Source organism: Gasterosteus aculeatus, chromosome 8, assembly GCF_964276395.1.
Source record: "Gasterosteus aculeatus chromosome 8, fGasAcu3.hap1.1, whole genome shotgun sequence".
Taxonomy (NCBI): Eukaryota; Metazoa; Chordata; class Actinopteri; order Perciformes; family Gasterosteidae; genus Gasterosteus; species Gasterosteus aculeatus.
The window spans coordinates 3255465-3275442 of NC_135695.1; the positions used below are offsets into that span (position 1 = coordinate 3255465).

General features: G+C 44.1%; 2 protein-coding genes across 3 annotated transcripts; both read right to left on the bottom strand.

The window, feature by feature from the left end:
- Window positions 1-885: 885 nt before the first annotated feature.
- LOC144411417 (uncharacterized) lies at window positions 886-3842 on the bottom strand. Its single transcript, XM_078108025.1, has 2 exons — window positions 2746-3842; window positions 886-1352 (listed from the first exon to the last, which is right to left on the bottom strand). Exons 1-2 carry the CDS (start codon window positions 3778-3780, stop codon window positions 894-896), a joined length of 1494 nt encoding a protein of 497 aa, XP_077964151.1. The 5' UTR covers window positions 3781-3842; the 3' UTR covers window positions 886-893.
- On the bottom strand, window positions 3834-15941 carry LOC120823885 (excitatory amino acid transporter 5). 2 transcript variants are annotated; one of them, XM_078108024.1, is made up of 12 exons: window positions 13827-15941; window positions 11891-11970; window positions 11062-11277; window positions 10357-10399; window positions 10067-10274; window positions 9557-9656; window positions 9351-9437; window positions 9204-9272; window positions 8940-9134; window positions 7966-8100; window positions 7378-7480; window positions 6540-6710 (listed from the first exon to the last, which is right to left on the bottom strand). In XM_078108024.1, exons 1-12 carry the CDS (start codon window positions 14070-14072, stop codon window positions 6540-6542), a joined length of 1653 nt encoding a protein of 550 aa, XP_077964150.1. In that variant the 5' UTR covers window positions 14073-15941. The 2 variants fall into 2 exon arrangements, with proteins under 2 accessions (XP_040040276.2, XP_077964150.1); XM_040184342.2 differs by having other exon boundaries at window positions 3834-6710; window positions 9204-9437.
- Between the last annotated feature and the right edge of the window lie 4037 nt (window positions 15942-19978).

Here is a 19978-nt window from a genome sequence, read left to right on the forward strand (position 1 = left end):
CTCTGGTTCGGACTCGGAAAACACAGGGGGTTGGTAACCAAAAACGCAATGGAAGGGAGACATGCCAGTGGCGGAGGTGGGAAGGGAGTTATGGGCGTACTCTACCCACGTCAGGTGTCACGCTCCATGACGCAGGGCTCTGGGCCACCAGGCACCGGAGGCTGGTTTCCAGTTGTTGATTGAGGCGCTCCGTCTGTCAGTTGGCCTCGGGATGGTACCCCGATGTGAGGCTAGCTGTGGCTCCGATGAGCTTACAGAACTCCTGCCAGAACCGCGAGACAAACTGGGGCCCCCTATCGGACACAATGTCTCTGGGGAACCCGTGGATCCTAAACACGTTGTTCATCATGCAGATAGCGGTCTCTTTAGCGGTGGGCAGCTTGGGTAGGGCTAGGAAGTGTGCCATCTTTGAAAATCTATCCACCACGGTCAACACCGTGGTGTTCCCCTTGGAGGTCGGTAGCCCCGTGACAAAATCCATCGAGATCTCTGCCCACGGCCGGGACGGGATGGGCAGCGGCTGTAGCAAGCCTGCGCGGGCTCTGGAGGAGTTCTTGTTCCTGGCGCAGACGGAGCATGCCTCAACGTACTCCCTGACCTCCGGCTCCATGGACGGCCACCAGAACCTCTGCGTGATGGCGAACATGGTCCGACGTACGCCCGAATGGCAGGTGAGCAAAGACGAGTGAGCCCAGTGGATCACCTGTGGGCGCAGATTAATAGGGACAAACAGACGATTATCTGGGCACCCACGAGGTGGGGGGGTCTCACCGTTGGCCTGCTTCACCTTGGTCTCTATAGGCCAGGTAACCGCTCCAACCACACAGTGTAGTGGGAGGATGGGCTCAGGTTCCCTGGCCACGGGCTCCGGGCTGAAAAGACGGGATAAGGCATCAGGCTTGGTGTTTCTTGATCCCGGTCTGTAGGAAAAGGGAAAAATCAAAACGGTTAAAAAACAAGGACCAGCGGGCTTGACGGGAATTCAAACGCTTGGCCTTCTTGATGTACTGCAGGTTCTTGTGGTCTGTCCAAACTAAAAAAGGGTGCTGTGCCCCCTCGAGCCAGTGCCGCCACTCCTCCAGCGCCGCCTTCACTGCCAGCAGCTCACGATCTCCCACGTCGTAGTTCCGCTCCGCTGCAGTCAGTCGTCGCGACAGGAAGGCACAAGGATGAAGCTTGTTGTCAGACTCTGCTCGCTGGGAGAGAATGGCCCCGATCCCATTATTGGAGGCGTCCACCTCCACCACAAACTGGCGAGCCGGATCAGGGAGCGTGAGGATGGGTGCTGTAGTGAAGCGCCGCTTAAGCTCCTGGAAGGCTGCGTCTGCCTCGGCGGACCAGTGAAACGCCACCTGCGGGGAGGTAAGAGCATGGAGCGGGGCTGCTGTCGCGCTGAAGCCTCTGATAAACCGCCTGTAAAAGTTAGCAAAACCGAGAAATTGCTGTACCTTCTTGCGGCTATCAGGAGTTGGCCACTCTACTACCGCGCTTACTTTAGCCGGATCCATCTGAACCCTCCCAGGGGCTACGATAAAGCCCAGGAAGGCGACAGTATCGGCATGAAATTCACTCTTTTCCGCCTTCACATATAACCCGTTGTCTAAGAGACGTTGCAGGACGAGTTCAACATGGTTCCTATGGGTGTTTAGGTCGGGGGAATAAATCAGAATGTCATCTAAATACACATACACAAACTGGTCTAAAAAGTCTCTTAACACATCGTTTATCATCGCTTGAAAAACTGCTGGGGCGTTTGTGAGACCAAAGGGCATGACCAGGTATTCATAATGTCCAGACGGCGTGTTGAATGCCGTTTTCCACTCATCCCCTTCCCTAATGCGAACCAGGTGATAGGCGTTGCGTAAGTCCAGTTTGGTAAAAATCTGCGCCTGTTGAAGCTGGTCGAATACTGAGGTCATGAGAGGTAGAGGGTATCTGTTCTTAACGGTTATGTCGTTAAGCGGGCTGTAGTCAATGCAGGGGCGAAGGGTTCCATCCTTCTTTCCAACAAAGAAAAAACCTGCCCCTGCTGGGGACGAAGGAAGGTCGGATCAACCCCGCCCTCAGGGAGGATTCGATGTAGTCCTTCATGGCCTGCCTCTCGGGCCCGGAAACAGAGTAAAGACGGCCCTTCGGGATGGTGGAGCCGGGCAGAAGGTCAATGGCGCAGTCGAACGGGCGATGAGGTGGTAGAGCTGTGGCCTTGCTCTTACTAAAAACCTCAGCGAGGTGGTGGTAGCAGCTTGGAACTTGAGTCAGATTGGTGATCTCCGAGTCTGTGACAGGGTGAGTGACGACACGATTTAGCGTGGGGTTCTTCCCTTGGGGGCATGATTCCCGACATTGGGTCCTACAACCCTCCCCCCATACCATAATGTCCCCGGTGCGCCAGTTTATGTGTGGGTTGTGATGAATTAACCATGGGAACCCGAGGATGAGATGGTGCAGAGGTGAGTGTATTAAATACAGCGGTATGCGCTCCCAGTGATTGGTGATGCGAAGCTCCACCGGTTCTGTAACATGGGTTATAGTGAACAATGCACTTCCATTAAGTGCGCTCGCTTTAACCGGTTTACTCAATGGGTCAACCCGAAGCCCCAGTCTTTGTGCTAACCCCCAGTCGATTAGGCTCTCATCTGCCCCTGAGTCAATCAATACCCTCAGCTCTAGGTTCTTATCCCGGTGCTTAATCCTCACTGTGGTCAATCGGCGTGGAGTAGGAGTTACTTCGGCGACTTGACTCACCGACTGGTTGGCCTTTACTGGACAGGCGGTGATGAGGTGGCCACGCTCGCCGCAGTAAAAGCATCTGCCCTCCTGGTAGCGTCGCTGTCGTTCCTCTTGAGAGAGCCGGGCCCTCCCCATCTGCATGGGCTCCTCCTCGCCTCCGGCACGGGTTCTTGAGAGTCGCTCAGGGGAGGTTTGACGCGATGCGGCGCCCCAGAGCGTCGGGGAAGAGCCAGGTGCAGCGGGTGTCCCTCTGGGCCCACGCTGCCGCCTCCGTTCCTGTAGGCGGTTGTCGGTACGGATGGCGAGGGCGATGAGGGAATCGAGGTCCAGAGGCAGGTCCAATGGGACCAAGAGGTCCTGGATCTGGTCGGAGAGCCCTCTCAGAAAAACATCGTAGAGGGACGTGGTGTTCCACCCACTCTCCATCGCCAGGGTGCGAAAACGTATGGCGTATTCACAAACGGACTGTCCACCTTGCTTTATCTGACTGAGCTCACGAGCCCTTTCTCGGTCTGTTGCCACAGGGTCAAAAACAAGTCTGAGAGCGTCGGCAAACTTCTTTGGTGATGAGCAAACTGCCGAACTCCTAGCCCACTCAGCGGTGGCCCATGCCTTGGCCCTTCCCGTGAGATGGGACATCATGAAGGCAACCTTGGACCGTTCTGTGGGAAAGTGCATCGGAGAGTGCTCGAAGTGCATTTCACATTCAATGATGAAGGACCTACTTTGTCCGATGGTTCCGGAGTATCGTTCCGGAGGTGCCAGCCTCGTGCACGCATCTGCTGGTGTGGCTACGGGAGGGGGCTCAGACGACGTGGGGGGTTGTTCGGGAGAAGCCGCGGGGTTCCTGGAGAGCAAGGTGAGAATTTGTTCTACCTGACTGTTTAGGAGTCCCACCTGCGTGGTCATGGCAGTCTTAAACCCCTCCTGGCTTTGAGCAAGTCCCCGAACCCCTCGATCGAGGTCAGCAACAAGGTCTTCATGCTGCGCCAGTCTTGATGCTTGAGCGCGCAGCGCCTCCGTCAGCTGGTCCTTCTCTGCCGAGTCCATTCTGGCCAGTGTGTACTGTCAGGCAGGAAGGAGGAGGACTCGGACGCAGAGGGTTCAGCTGATATTGCTTTTTATTAATAACAAGAAAAAACTGAAAATCTCTCTTAACGAGGAAACAAAGGTCGCGATCAAAGTTCAAAAGGAAAAAACTCAAAATCTCTCTTAATGAGGAAAAAAGGTTGAGATCAAAATTCAAAAGGCAAAAACTCAAAATCTCTCTTAAACGAGGAAATGTAACAGGGATCAAAAGGACGTGACAAACGTTATCGGACTTGACTTGACTCGTGACGTGAGGGCTGGTGTGCAGGGCAAAACAACAAGACACACTGGCACAGGACAAGGGGCGACGCAGACTATAAGTACCCATGAGGGAGTTGTGGGAACAGGTGGACACAATCAGGAATCAGGGGAGACAATCAGACTGGTGACACATGAGGAAGGGCAAGGGACCTGAAACGAGAGGGAGTTAGTTTCCAAAATAAAACAGGAAGTCAAAAAACAACTGGAGACAGGACAAAAACGCAACTTGACATACAGGTGTGACAGTAAGAAAAACAACCAGCTGCCGTTTTGAAGCTTCAAGTTGTCATCTTGGGTTACTGCCATCGCCATGTTGTTGTTTTCGCAACAATGAGCGGAGGTTACCTCATTTGTAGTGCGGAGGATTGACATAGAGACGCCAGGTACAGCTGTGGTAGCGCGAGTGAACAGGCACCATACGCCCAACGAGTGTTTAGAATGTTTACTGATGGAAAAAATCAAGTGACGGGCAGTGTTATTTTCTCATAGACTTCAGATTACTTGTCGCAACGAGAGGAGTCAACCCCTGCTGGTCAGCCGGGAGAATGCATGCACTAAGACATTTCCACTCCGGCTTCACTCAGTGGAACCGGAGGTTGCCGTGTGGTTCGGGCATGTCTTTATAAATCTAGGAAAGATAGCATCAGCAAAATTAATATTAACATATTTATTTTTCAAAAACAAACAAATTCAATAAAAATACTTGACTATTTCATATAAAAAAACACAAACAAGTATGGTTTGATAAAAAGTGTTTTGAAAATGCTGTAGTTTGTCAGTGTGCATTGGCAGATAAACATTGAGGTTTGTGGATTAAAACAACAGACGGTCCACGCTCATTAAGGCAGGTCTATGTTTTCACTAAAATGATTTGAATATTGAAGGTATCATGAGTTTTAGTGTCTTTAAAGGTATTTCATTTATCCTAACCGTCTTAATCTAAACCATCATTTTTAGTAACTTGTAAGTGAAAACAATTTTGCAGCAATTAAATAAAAAGCCAACATTTAGTTACCTCAAAGTGTTGGTCGAACTCATCTCAATCTCAGATGTAGCTAAATCCTTTGTAAACAACTTGAGGTAACACCATTAAGTGATTGCGTTGTAACTAAACCCAAACAAGCATCTGTTCGTGGGAACCAACTCTGGTAAAATTTCCATAATCCCAACAGCACTTTGTTCCCCTTCCAACACAAGTCAAGACAAATACAATAGGAAGAAATAATGCCGGTTCAAGTGAAGCCAGTTCAAACGCATGCCAGCATGCTGTGAAATACAAACGACACAGAGAAAGAAGAAAGTTGAGTCTGCAAGATGAAGGGCACTTGGATGCCGTTGGATTGGACAGATAAGCCTTTAACCCTTCAACCAAGTCTGAGTGCAGGCAGCAATGACCACCCGCCAATCAAATACATAGTTCAGGTTTGTTGAACTTTCAGAGAGAGCAAAAGTGTTGTGAACTTGAGGAACAAATAGCAGCACAAAAAAGTATGTCTCTTTGGAGGATCTCCGATAAAACACCAAAAAAACATGTTCAGAGGTCGTAGAGTTTTCAATTCCCAGTTCAAAGGTACCTTTATCTCAAACTAGAGGTGGATTTGTTGCTCTGACAAATAATTGAGACACTGATCTACCTCTAAAAAGATGGGATCAGGACATTTTGTTCTGGGTAGAGTCGAGCCAACTGCGAAGCCCAAGGGTAGGCATGCTTAGAAGCGTTGATGTCTGCTGCTTGCAAAGCAGTGAAGGTATCCGAATATCTTACAGCTCCAGTTGGAGGATCCCAAGATTTGCCCAGGTCTGATGAGATACACAATCCATTCTGGTGGGTTCTGGGTGTGCCCAAAGTCTTCTGTCAGTTGAACGTGCCTAGAAATAATCTAAAAAAGAGGGTCTCCGGAGATATTCCGACACCCCCAGCCAGCTCATCTGGCTCCTCCGAGCTATCCTCAATCTCCCAAAAGCTCATGACCAGAGTTGAGGCTATTGAAACGTGAAGTTCCGTCTTCTGCTGTGATCAGTACCGAAGAGGTATTGGGGTAGATTATTTTGTCCTAAAAAATGCCATGGCAATTTGTACAGCTTCTAGCGGGCGCTGTCACACCAAATGATGAACCTGCAGTTGCACCTTGGAGAGTGCCATGTACCAATGATCCTCTGGTGCAGAGTCCTGTACATCCTGTCAACCAGAGATCCTGTTTGATTCCTCTGGTTGATATTAACCAAATCTTCCACTTTTTAAATGCAGTCTGACTTGATGGCTAGTTTCCCTTCAAATGGTGCCTTGGTCCTTGTAGCCATTGTTTTCTTGTTCCTCAGTCAGCACAAGAACAAAGCTGCAAATCAAGTTCTTGAGGTTCTTGTCACCGAAATTGAACATAAAGCAGCTGCTGCTGCTCAGAAGATGGCACGGGACGTTTTCACAAGACTCAGTGGTGTTTTGAGGAGGTCCGGTCCGATCACACCTGACAGATGTTGTAATAGACTGTGTGCGGGTGACTCCCGCCCAATGGGTCGCCCATTGTATCGAACATACTGTCTTTGTCTGTGTGGATCTCTGTCATTGGCACATCTACGCTGTGAGAGTTGTTGTGAGCGTGAGGATTCTGTGTCCCGTACGACGGTACAGGCTGGGGAGGAATCACACAAAAACACACGTTAGATTCCCATATGGACACTTTTGATTCATATTGTTTAACCCTAACCCTGACCCAAAGATCACCAAACGGAGATTAAAAAAAAAAAACTCCATCTCCCGAATCGTCTGTGTCCTTTGTTTCTTTGTATGATGACCAGCAAAAATAACAATAATGCCATAATGAGCATGCGCCTGAAAGAACAACAGCGATTTATATTTTTAGTGCACTGAAGTAAAGTGGTACATGATAAAAGGGCAGAACATGTTTGCATGTTTTTTACCAGTACTTAGTCATTTGTGTATATTTTATTGCCAACCTACTGGAAGGCATGTTTGCTTGGCCCTTTGAAGTCATTTGTGAGTTCTTGACATATTTCTCAAAGTCTCAAAAGTCTAATCTGTAATTACTGTCCAAATTTGAGTAAAATGTAATCTACTGCTGTAATCTAATTCAACCTACAGGCATCAACAAGTGAATGAGTAACAGCTTGATGTTTCCAATCAGAAGTTAGAGAGATATTTAGTTTTAGATATGAATGTTTTAAATTCATTTCCTGATATATTTACTTCATCTTATTGTGTTCACATTTGCAAAAACACATTCAGGTCCGAACCGTCTTTAAAAGTCAAAATTGTAAATTATATATATCTATTTTTACCTTTCCTGCACCACTGAGGGGGAAATCTTTCTGACAGAGGTGGGCGATTATTCCCGCCGCTAGAGCGTCACCCAGAACGTTGATCATGGTTCGAAACCTGTCACTGCACAAACACAATGAGAAGGTAACAAAACGACTGTGGACACGCGTTTCTAAGTAGTAGTGGAAGTATTTTAGACTTTATTTACATCCTTTGTTTTATTGACTGGGATGATTGACACTTGGCAGCAGTGGAGAGTAAAGTAACTGAATGAGACCCACCCACTTGGCCACTTGTAACCCCCTGACCTGCCCCAGATTATTTTAAAATGAAGACCATCTTTAATCAAGTGGACATTGGAAGGGAAATTCTTATTTTATCTGGTGTCTTGCTGCCCTTGCATGTGTCATTCAGGCACTCACAACATTTTGAAAATTGCAAAGGGTAATTCTTAATACAGTGTTCCTTTGCAATTTACTCATAGATTTTAATAACATTCAGTTAAATTTCATGCAATTGCATGTAAGCATAATTATATCTTCACTAAGTTTAAATAAATACTAAACTGCACAGAAATAGACTTTTCATAATGAGAACTGTAAACTTACAGAATCCAGTCAATGGCCACGATAAGTGTGATGTCATCTGGCGGTAGGCCCACTGATGTCAGTACAATCACCATAGTAACCAGACCGGCCTGGGGGATACCTGCCGCACCGATGCTGGCAGCTGTAGCCGTGATGCTTCATTAGGAATACAGAAGAAAGAGTCAAATGGAGCGCGAGTGATTAATCCAAAGGCTTCCGTTCCTCATAGGCCACCGTAGCTCTTTGTTTGTTGCTTGTCCGATTCCGGCAAAAGCCTGAAAATACTTTTTGTATGCTACTACTTATTGTAGTTGTTCCGAAAGAAAAATATGTTTTTACATTAGAAATTAAGTGAAAAATGTGTACGCTTGTTCTGGATAGAGACCACCTGTCCTCAATGGACCGCTCTCTATCGGTTGGAGCTTTCCCACCTGTAACTTTGCTTTGAATAAACTGAAACGTCCAAATGTCCGGACTGAAAGACGCGCTACATTGCAAAGTTTTCTGACCGTTGACAAACAAAATAACACTGACCGAGTTTTAATCTGAAGAAAAGGGTCCAATAAACGGTCTGTATTATCAATAAGAGCTTTATTAAGGCCTTTACTTATAGTAAATTCATTCATGTTAATAAAAAATACGGTCAGACTGAGAGCGTGCTTTAAAATAGTTGAAATATTTATATTGCACTAATGGGTAGCCTTGTTTTTTGGCATTATAAAGATTTGAATTGGAATCTGGTAACAGTAAATAGAACATTTTATTACATTTTAGTATGATTATTTCGCACATTTACGGCAAACAAAGCTGTTTTATCGATCATCGAGCTTCGTATTGATTCCCCCCCACAGAATTGAGATTGTTCAAATTAAATGAATGAATGAATGTAAAAGCTTTTATGATTACAAACATTCACATATTGAGATTATTATTATATCTTCTCATCCATCATAAAAAAAACATCCTTCATTGTTCAGCAGTTTGTGTTGGCTTACCTGATGGTGACCAACTGGCCAAAGTCCAGCTCATAGTCATTAACCTGAGCAATGAAAATAGCCGCCACCGCCTCGTAAAGCGCTGTGCCGTCCATATTGATGGTGGCGCCCACAGGGAGGACGAATCGGGCGATCTGCCGGTCAACATTGCAGTTTTCCAACAAACACTTCATGGTGATGGGCAGCGTGGCAGAGCTGAGAAAAGACAAAAACAAGAAGTAAAACATGAACGCTTCCACAGATTAGAGCAAGACTGTCCCTAACCTGGAAGAGGTAGCCAGGGCGATCACCATGGCCTGCAGCAGCCCCCGGATGAAGGTGAAGGGGTTCTTCCTGGTGAGGACGAAGAAGAAGAAAGGGAGCAGGATGAGTCCGTGGACGAAGAGGCCAGCGAGCACGGTGATGCCGTACCAGCCCAGCTTCTTCCCCAGCGTGCTCGGGTCCTGCATGTCCAGAATCTTCCCCGCCACTAGGAAGATGATCCCGAAAGGGAAGTACCTGAGAGGACATGGCGAAACACATTGGGATGATTTACGTGTTTAGCAGAGTGTCAACAGTTGTCGAGCTAAAGGAATAAAGTTTGTCCTGATACCGCACATTCAGAGTATTGTTCTCACCAGACGGCAGCGTTAATGATCTTCATGACGCACTCGTTGATACACTGGCATACACTGATAAGGGGAGTCCCTCGCTCTCCCATTCTGCCCAGCAACAGGCCTGCAACAAAATAGTTTGTACATTATTATAAGCAGCATCATCAACCGTCTGATAATGAAGCCATGTGATTGTGTCCAGTGAAATGGGGACAACTCTGTATGTCTCAATAGTCTTTTATCCTTTTAGTTTGTGGAAGGTCTTCTTTGCTAATAGACATTATTTAATTTTCTACATTTCTAAAGTGATAAATATCCCTCTGAGCTTGTTTCACAAGCTGGAATTAACAGGCACAGATCTTCTTCAAACTTCCCAATAAAAGAGGGAAGCACTACTGAAGTGGGAAAAAAAAGGAAATTGCAGAAATCTGATCTGTTTAACAACTATGACACATTACAGGATGGAAGAGAACGTCAAAGATGAAATTGGAACGTAATAATAACGTCAGACCCCGAGGACTACGCCCACCTCACCCATGGTGGCGGAGAAGATGACAATGCCCAGGACGTTCATCTGTTGGCTGCTGCCGGGACTTGTCTTGTAGGTGACATCCGGAGGCGGAGTCAGCTCCAGGAACACCATCCGACCTTTAGGGTCGCTGTCATCGGGGATGACGTAGACAAAGTTGGGCAGCACGGTTATGGCTGGGACTTTGAGGATGGGAACCAGGTCCGTTTTGTACTGGGGAGACACAGACGGGATGGTGACACAAGTTTCATGGTAAGGTCTTTGTCACCTGAACGAGTCGTGGCTGTGGCGTTACCTGCTGAAACGTGGCTTCTATCAAATTGGAGGGAACCATATTTCTGCAGAGGACCAAGGAAACACAAGATTGTTATTCCAGAGGTACAGAAGTTCAAATGTCAAACGTGGAGTCCGGATGGAGACAGCTTAGAAGATCAACTGACTGAGGTCAGGGAACGAGGTCAATGGCACGCTGAAGAGTCTGCCAAGGTGCCGCAGCTGAGATCATTGCTTCACACCGCCGCTGACTCGGCTAATCTGTTACTCATAGTGCAGGATTACTAAAAATATACAAATCAGCCCCGTCTGTAATTGGATTGATGTGAGTGGGTCCGTTGTGTTTTTCTACGATTTGTTGATCGTTGTGTTGTGCAGCTGACTGGCAGCGTTGGAAAAAAATCAAAGTTTTGTTTGACCAACTGTCAAGGAGTTGTTATTTACTTTACTGATATGTAAAATGCAAAATCTGACTCACTGGAGCTAATTGGCAGGCTCTTTTTGAAAATAGGAAATGTGTGCTTTTACCTTTTTCTCAAAATGATGAAAGAGTGAAAAGAGTTTACAGTGTTGTGATGGGAAGTGTTTATCTTCAGTGTTTATGTCAGCTGCAAAAAACAACATAACCCACACGTGCCTCCAAAGTGAATGAATTCTTTCCATTCGTATTTCAGAAGAATATATTTAAAATAAAATAAACCCTTTAAGGCCTGAAAACGTTTCTCACCTGATGAGGTCGAGCAGGGCGTCGGCCGATGTCATCACGGGTCCCCCTCCCAGCCGGTTGCTCTCCATCTCTGTCCCCACGCCGGGTTTGATGATGAGGACGAGCACGATGCCGACCACCACGGCGATGAAGGTGGTCCACAGGTAGTAGGTGACGGTCAGGACGCCTATCCGACAGCACGCCTTCGACTCCATCGACGACAGACCCGACATCAAACTGCACAAACAGACCAGCAGAGGGAAGGGACCATGTTGGATTAGGGGGACATTTAGTTCATGTGTGTGTTCAGGACAAAGAGAGGTCCAGGGCACATTTAGCCTAGCTCAGCATAACGAGTGGGTGCAGGGGGAGACAGCTTGCCTAGACTTTTCACGTCATTTTGTACAGTTAACCGTTAAAAGTCTTGTTCCACAAAGATAACGCGTCATGAGAGTCAACTATTTCAACAACCATTGGATGGATTGTGCCGAGACGTCCTGATCTGATCCGTTTTACTCGCCAAGCTTAAATACACAGCGACCTCCAGAGTCGCCCTGAACTGTTCCAACCCTCCATCTTTCCGCCTAGTCTTATTCTGTATGAAGAGTTTCTCCTTTAGTTCATTATTCATAATATCTGCAGACATCTGAAGGCAGCGGCTTGAAAACAACACCAAGATTCTGCAGAATAACAACAACACACACACACACACTGAGACTGGAGAAAATAAAATTGACCACTGAAAAACCCAGATAACATTGACGCACGCGTCTAGGATTATTTCCTCATGAATCATGACGGGAGGGAACTTCACTAGGGGTCTTGAACCCAATTTTGACGGTTGACCCACCTAGACGTGATGAGAGGAAGGATGAGCATCTTCAGCATCCTCATCAGCAGCTCTCCGGGAAAGGAGAAGTAGATCTTCGCCTGCAATGATGAAATACGTCTCACGTCAACATTTCAAAACAAAAGCTGTGAACTTCCAGTGGAGGGTTAGTAGAAGCCTCTACAGCAGATTTATTATCCTCGTGTAACGTTTACCTTCAATTTGAATGTGACAACAAGGGTTTGAAACATAAAACAACCACAAAAAGTATCAAAAACAATACATTACACATTATAGGACACATAAGCATCTAATTAATCTGATTTTGAAAACCACAACTGTAGTATATAGGGAATAACCGCCAGATAAATACCCCAGCAGTAAAAACTTCACTTTATCTGTTTCATTTTTTTTTTTTTGGACGTATACGAGTCCAACAGAAAACCCTGAGCTGCAGACAGAATGCAGCACACACCTGCAGCTCACTCATTCATAATAGATAAATGCCCAGGTACGTTTAATCTGGTATTTTAAGCACATTTTAAAATTTTCGTAAAGAGATATACAAACTTTATTAAAGAAGTACTGTACAGACTATTTCTTTACGTTGGCTTCATAGAGACGTCCGTGAGTTTCTGTTCCGATGGTTAAAAGATTCAGATGTCAGAGGGAAATGATGGGAAGGGGAATGATGATGATGCTGACGGTACTTTGCTTATTGGGATGAACATGAAATTCATTTAAAAACAAAGTACTTCTATTACTCTGAAATACACTAAGATAATTTCATCCAATTCATGTTAAGAACATGACAAGAAATAAAAGATGATGGGAAACAAAGAAACCACAGATTTGGTGCTTGGTCAACACAGATGTCAGCATGTGACTGAAGGCTCTGAATTCATAATCTTCTGTGCTGCGGTAACAAGTCACAAGTCATCATGTGAGCCTCGTGTTTCACTTTCTATTTCCAGCCGGAGTTGAATAAAGTCGACCTGAGACGGATCAATCATTCCTGGAAAAACAGTTTACAGCTCTACTTGTACTATTTTAACTTGAGCTTCATATACTATTGTTTAAATATAATTCAGGGAGATCCACACCACGTCCCAGTGACTGTGTATCCTTACTTTATTTATTTTAGTTCCTAAACGTTACTCAATAAATTAACTCTTTGGACTATAAACTATAAATATAATCATTTTTTAATTATCATAAACTGTTTATTATTATTTATGTTTTTTTTTAATTCTATATAATTTCCCAGTCATGGATAAGACTTGGTAAATGTCTTGTTTGTCCAAGAGTCAACTATAAGTATTTGTGGAAAATACACAGGTACAATTATTAGGTACTTTCTGAGAGCTGCTTTTGAGGTTTCACATACAAAACACATCAGCATGATAATGTCATATGTATTGTAAACTTCTTAATGGCAATTGCAATTGCAGTAACCAATAATAGTAACATGAATGAGTCATCATGTAAAAAATGCCATTTTTTTTTGCATGTCATTGGTCTTATTGTCTATTGTCCCAGTGTCTTAGAGTCTTAATGTTATGCACAACTGCCATGTCAAATTCCTTGTATGTCCAATATATTTTGCCAATAAATGTTCCTTATTCCTGATTCTGATTTCTGGTAATAATTCATTAAATAATGAATTAAATATAAGCATGAGTAACACGTGTGCGCATTGATTTACATGTCAAGTGATCAACTAACCTGTTGTTTCATTTGGGAGCTGAAATGTGAAAATAATTGTCCCCACCTACAGTTTAATGGACGGCATTAAAGATATATGTTGTATGTGAGTATGGAAGAAGTGTGTTGCAGGTATATCTTCGTGGGATCTGTGTTGCAAGGCCCAGCGGTGGAGGACATGAGGTTAAATGTCCAGTGTTGTTGACATATTGAGACAGATGCTTTGAGTCCCGGCAGGTGATTCAAACGTTACCTGTGTGGACAGATGAGTTCCCCTCAGCGTGAAGCCCAGCGTGCAGCCCGTGACCACGGAGATGATGGACAGCGTCAGCAGCCCGTTCCTCTTCAAGTAACCCTTCGCGGTACTCCAGAAGGTCTCCGTCCCATGGAAGACAGTCTTCACCCGATCCCCCATCGTCCTCTCGGCCTCTCCCGGAGCATGCGAACTGTGGTCCCAGCGCGCCTCCTCCTCCTCCTCTGGTAACAGAAGCTTGTCCATGCCCTGCGCGCTTGTTTTTCTGTTCGCTCCACTTGACCGTGTGACTGGCAGGAGGACACACCTGTAACCCTTTTCCACGAGGGATTAAATCATCATGATCAGAGCCAACAGGAGTCCTGCTGACCGGCTGCACGAAGATTTACAGCCCGCGTAAGAGGCTTAGAGAGGTCGAACCACCTCACTCTCCTCTGGTCCTGCTGCCGGGCCGTCTCCGACCCGGTTTCCTGTTCCATGCACGGGATGAAAAGGTCTCGTGAGAAGTCACAGGGTTCTGCACGTTTGGATGGAGTCGGTGGACTCGAAGAAGGTTTTAACTGAATGAGCTCAAACTAGGGCTGCGAGGTTGTTTGTGGCCAAACTAAAACCATATTTTAAAGAGAAAAATGAATAATGCAGCTTAGCTAATTCCATGTATAAGTCCTACAAGTCGTTTTAGTTTGTAAACAGTTGATGATTTATACTAATTTGCGGTTTTGTATTTGGGGATGGTGTCAGGTAAACAAATGACTGACTTTGGTCTCCGGGCCACTGGGCTGACGCACTCGGCCTAGTTCTGGCGGTGACCCCGACGGGCTTCGTCTAATTGCTGGCGGAGCGCTGAAAAAGTCTCGCTGATTGGCTTATCAGCTTAGGCGGATCCTCGCACGAGAGCAACGCCGGTTGTAAGGAAAGCCAACAAGAGAGTGACGCCGGGTGTGAAAAGTGGTCGGTGGCCGGTTCCTTTGTCCGGGCGGCAGGTTCCGGTGGTCGGTGGCCGGTTCTTCCTGTGGTCGGTGGTAGAGACATGGACCCGCCTCCTCATGCAAATGACATGTTAATGAGTACCTTCCCTGCCACGGGTTCGCCGTAAATCATTGTTTGTATTTATTGAGAATCGGGCACAACACAGCGACCTGCAAGTAGCGCAGCGCCTTCAATAAAAAAAAGTGACGTGTGTCTTAATGCGATTATTTACAAATTAACACTAATGTATTCTGTATTTGTTCATAAAGTCTGAAAAGGGTCATTTGGGCAACGTTTTGATAACCGACCGCAGCGAGCGGAGAGAGAGCGCCAGCGGACTGACAGCAGCCCCCCGCCCCGCAGCCCCTCCGCACCCCGGCCACTAGAAATGGGTTATTCAGCGCGCGCGGTCGATACACATGTCCCTTTATTGTTTTAGCGTCGCCTCTTCGATTATCGCCACCGTCCTACGAGGTGAACGGCGGGTCACATGAACCGTCGCCACCTTCCCGTGATGAAATTGCACTTTTATGTTCATGTTGAGTTTGTATCCTTACGGTTGAAATGCACTTATTGTAACCTGAGTCGCTTTGGATAAAGCGAACCTGCCACCGACCACTTTTCTCACTCGGTCCTGATGCAAAATCATGGTATTTAAACCCCACGTTTAGGACTGTTACGTCCGGTCTATAAGGGAATAAATGCCTCTCTCCCCACATCCCAATCAGGTACGTGCACAGACATTGAACCAGACACAGACCTTTATTTAGGAATAGTTGATTTGACCCCTCTCATGTATTGTTGGGTACCGAGGACCGGTGCCCACGCCAGCCGGTAACTACCGTACCGGGACGCAGCTCCGGTTTCGGTGCCGGAGCCGATTGAAACACTTGATTGAAACACTGTGATGACTCCGTCCTCGCAGCAGCTAACGACAGCTCGCTACTCATCTACCTTCTATTCACGTTCATTTAAGTCCGTGTTTCCCCGCCGTTGTTAAAGTCGAAAAGCGACGTTCCTTCGGTGTTGTTTGTCGTTAAGCTGCATACAAATGTCTTAATTTCCTTCCGAAAATGACGGGAGATAGTTTGATTTATTTCGCATTGTCTTTATTCTACGCAACAAAGGGTCAAATAAATATACAATTAATACATTCTGTCCTCTGCAGCTCTTCTGTGTTGCACGTCAATGCTTTGAGACAAACAAGGTCAATCTAACGTAAATGCTTTTCAATATATGTTACATATCTGTCCTTCCTGCACAATCAGCATGAATCTAAAATTAAATTATTAATATTCCCCAAATTCCAATTAACTACTCTTCTGGCTGTTGGAGGGGAAACCCTGCAATCATACTCTTTAAACAGTTCATATATTGTTCATAGTTTAAAGTTAACAGTTAACAATTCGAAGCTGTAGTTTGAAGCCAAGTGATTTTTATGTGTCTATTTTTAAGGTATTGTTCAAAGGTTATATTGTTCATTTTTATGTATGGGTTCAGACACTGGTATGGTTTTAAATGTGTCGGTTTAGCATCGGTATCAAAAAACCCCGAACGATTCTCATCCCTACTCTCATGCCTGTGCGCTCAACGCGAAGCTAAAGCCAGCCGCTGGTTAGCTTAGCATAACGACTGCAGACACGAGGGCTCGAACGGGAGGTTTAACCATCCGGATTCAAGAGTTTATATATTTCCGACTAGAAACAATGGACCAAAATCATAAATCGTTCTTTATTTATTCTTTAAAGTGTTTGCTTTCAAGATCAAGATGAACGGGTCATAGAAAACAAACAGAGCAAAGTGTTTTATGCAGCATGTGAAGTGGATGAGCTCCATCAATACAGATACACCGTCCACACACACGTTTACTTTAAAGGCTCATTTCCATATTCAAGATACCTTCACTGTAACCATAGAGACGTGACATCATGATGGAACATTTCGCCATGTTCCATGTTCTAAGCTCCATGTTCTATGCTCCATGTTCTATATTCCATGTTCTATGCTCCGTTCACCTCAGCATAAGAAACACTGTCTGTGGCACATTCAGTCAGTTAGTTTCAAACTACACACGCTGAAGTTTTCCAGAGAGAAACTTGCAGAAAGTAACCGTAAGGCCTCAGGAGTGTGAAGAGGAGATGAAGACGCCTTCTGCTGCACTCAACAGAGCTGAAGGTAAGTGAGGAGTCCAGACAGACTGCAGCCGTACGGCTGTGAATGATGTGATGTGTCGGTGTATCGCGTGGTGAAAGCTGTGATTTACAGTTAGTACCTTGAGTTAAACCTCTGATTCCTGCTGTTATCATGTACATGTACACAGAGATGCATATAAAAGATATAAAAGTACTTAGACAGAGACACTCTAACATGTTGGTATGCACAGAGACTCACTAAACATGAAAAGCATATACAGAAATACTATTTAACAACCACAAATATATAATGTAGACTTACACACATTAAAACATGAAATAACTAAATGAAGGTGCATCAGATTAAAATAATTGGATCTATGAATGTTGTCTCACATCCGGATGATCCTCCTCACGTCTCTTCTCCTTGTCTCCGCACACCACCAGGACGCAAACAGGACGCCATCAGGACGCGCTGAGAGTCGACCCCTCAGGAGCAGCTCCAGATCTACACATGATTCAGATATACGCACAACACACACACAACAACACAGACACACACACAAAGATGTACTCAGGGACAAACTAACACGTAGTTGAACACACTAATATTAAGATGTACACACAGACACACTAACATTAAGATGTACACACAGACACACTAACATTTAGATCTACACACAGACACACTAACATTAAGATGTACACACAGACACACTAACATTAAGATGTACACACAGACACACTAACATTAAGATGTACACACAGACACACTAATATTAAGATGTACACACTTACATTAAGATGTACACACAGACACACTAACATTAAGATGTACACACAGACACACTAATATTAAGATGTACACACTTACATTAAGATGTACACACAGACACACTAACATTTAGTTGTACACACAGACACACTAATATTAAGATGTACACACAGACACACTAACATTAAGATGTACACACAGACACACTAACATTAAGATGTACACACAGACACACTAATATTAAGATGTACACACTTACATTAAGATGTACACACAGACACACTAACATTAAGATGTACACACAGACACACTAATATTAAGATGTACACACTTACATTAAGATGTACACACAGACACACTAATATTAAGATGTACACACAGACACACAAATATTGAGATGTACACACAGACACAATAATATTAAGATGTACACACAGACACACTAATATTAAGATGTACACACAGACACACTAATATTAAGATGTACACACAGACACACTAATATTAAGATGTACACACTTACATTAAGATGTACACACAGACACACTAACATTAAGATGTACACACAGACACACTAATATTAAGATGTACACACTTACATTAAGATGTACACACAGACACACTAATATTAAGATGTACACACAGACACACAAATATTGAGATGTACACACAGACACAATAATATTAAGATGTACACACAGACACACTAATATTAAGATGTACACACTTACATGTAGATGTACACACGGACACACTAACATTAAAATGTACACACAGACACACTAATATTAAGATGTACACAAAGACACACTAACACTAACATGTAGATGTACACACGGACACACTAACATTAAAATGTACACAAAGACACACTAACACTAAGATGTACACACTTACATTAAGATGTACACACAGACACACTAATATTAAGATGTACACACAGACACACTAACATTAAAATGTACACACAGACACACTAATATTAAGATGTACACACAGACACACTAACACTAAGATGTACACACTTACATTAAGATGTACACACAGACACACTAACATTAAGATGTACACAAAGACACACTAATATTAAGATGTACACACAGACACATTAAGATTAAGATGTACACACAGACACACTAATATTAAGATGTACACACATACATTAAAATGTACACACAGACACACTAATATTAAGATGTACACACAGACACACTAACATTAAAATGTGCACACAGACACACTAATATTAAGATGTACACAAAGACACACTAACACTAAGATGTACACACTTACATTAAGATGTACACACAGACACACTAATATTAAGATGTACACACTTACATTAAGATGTACACACAGACACACTAATATTAAGATGTACACACAGACACACTAATATTAAGATGTACACACTTACATTAAGATGTACACACAGACACACTAACATTAAGATGTACACACAGACACACTAATATTAAGATGAACACACTTACATTAAGATGTACACACAGACAAACTAACATTTAGTTGTACACACAGACACACTAATATTAAGATGTACACACAGACACACTAAGACTAAGATGTACACACTTACATTAAGATGTACACACAGACACACTAACATTAAGATGTACACACAGACACACTAATATTAAGATGTACACACAGACACACTAACATTAAAATGTACACACAGACACACTAATATTAAGATGTACACACAGACACACTAACATTAAAATGTACACACAGACACACTAATAATAAGATGTACACACAGACACACTAACACTAAGATGTACACACTTACATTAAGATGTACACACAGACACACTAACATTAAGATGTACACGCAGACACACTAACACTAAGATGTACACACTTACACTAAGATGTACACACAGACACACTAACATTAAAATGTACACACAGACACACTAATATTAAGATGTACACACAGACACACTAACACTAAAATGTACACACTTACATTAAGATGTACACACAGACACACTAACATTAAAATGTACACACAGACACACTAATATTAAGATGTACACACAGACACACTAACATTAAAATGTACACACAGACACACTAATATTAAGATGTACACACAGACACACTAACACTAAGATGTACACACTTACATTAAGATGTACACACAGACACACTAACATTAAGATGTACACAAAGACACACTAATATTAAGATGTACACACAGACACACTAATATTAAGATGTACACACTTACATTAAGATGTACACACAGA

Coding starts and splice junctions, on each gene's coding strand:
- LOC120823885 (XM_040184342.2), bottom strand. CDS start 14,072: ATGGACAAGCTTCTGTTACCAGAGGAGGAGGAGGAGGCGCGCTGGGAC. Junction 11,971..13,826: donor GAACTCATCTGTCCACACAG/GTAACGTTTGAA, acceptor TCATCATTGCAG/GCGAAGATCTACTTCTCCTT. Junction 7,481..7,965: donor GTGGCCATTGACTGGATTCT/GTAAGTTTACAG, acceptor GTGTTTGTGCAG/TGACAGGTTTCGAACCATGA.
- LOC144411417 (XM_078108025.1), bottom strand. CDS start 3,780: ATGGACTCGGCAGAGAAGGACCAGCTGACGGAGGCGCTGCGCGCTCAA. Junction 1,353..2,745: donor CAGTAAAGGCCAACCAGTCG/GTGAGTCAAGTC, acceptor ACCTCCCCGCAG/GTGGCGTTTCACTGGTCCGC.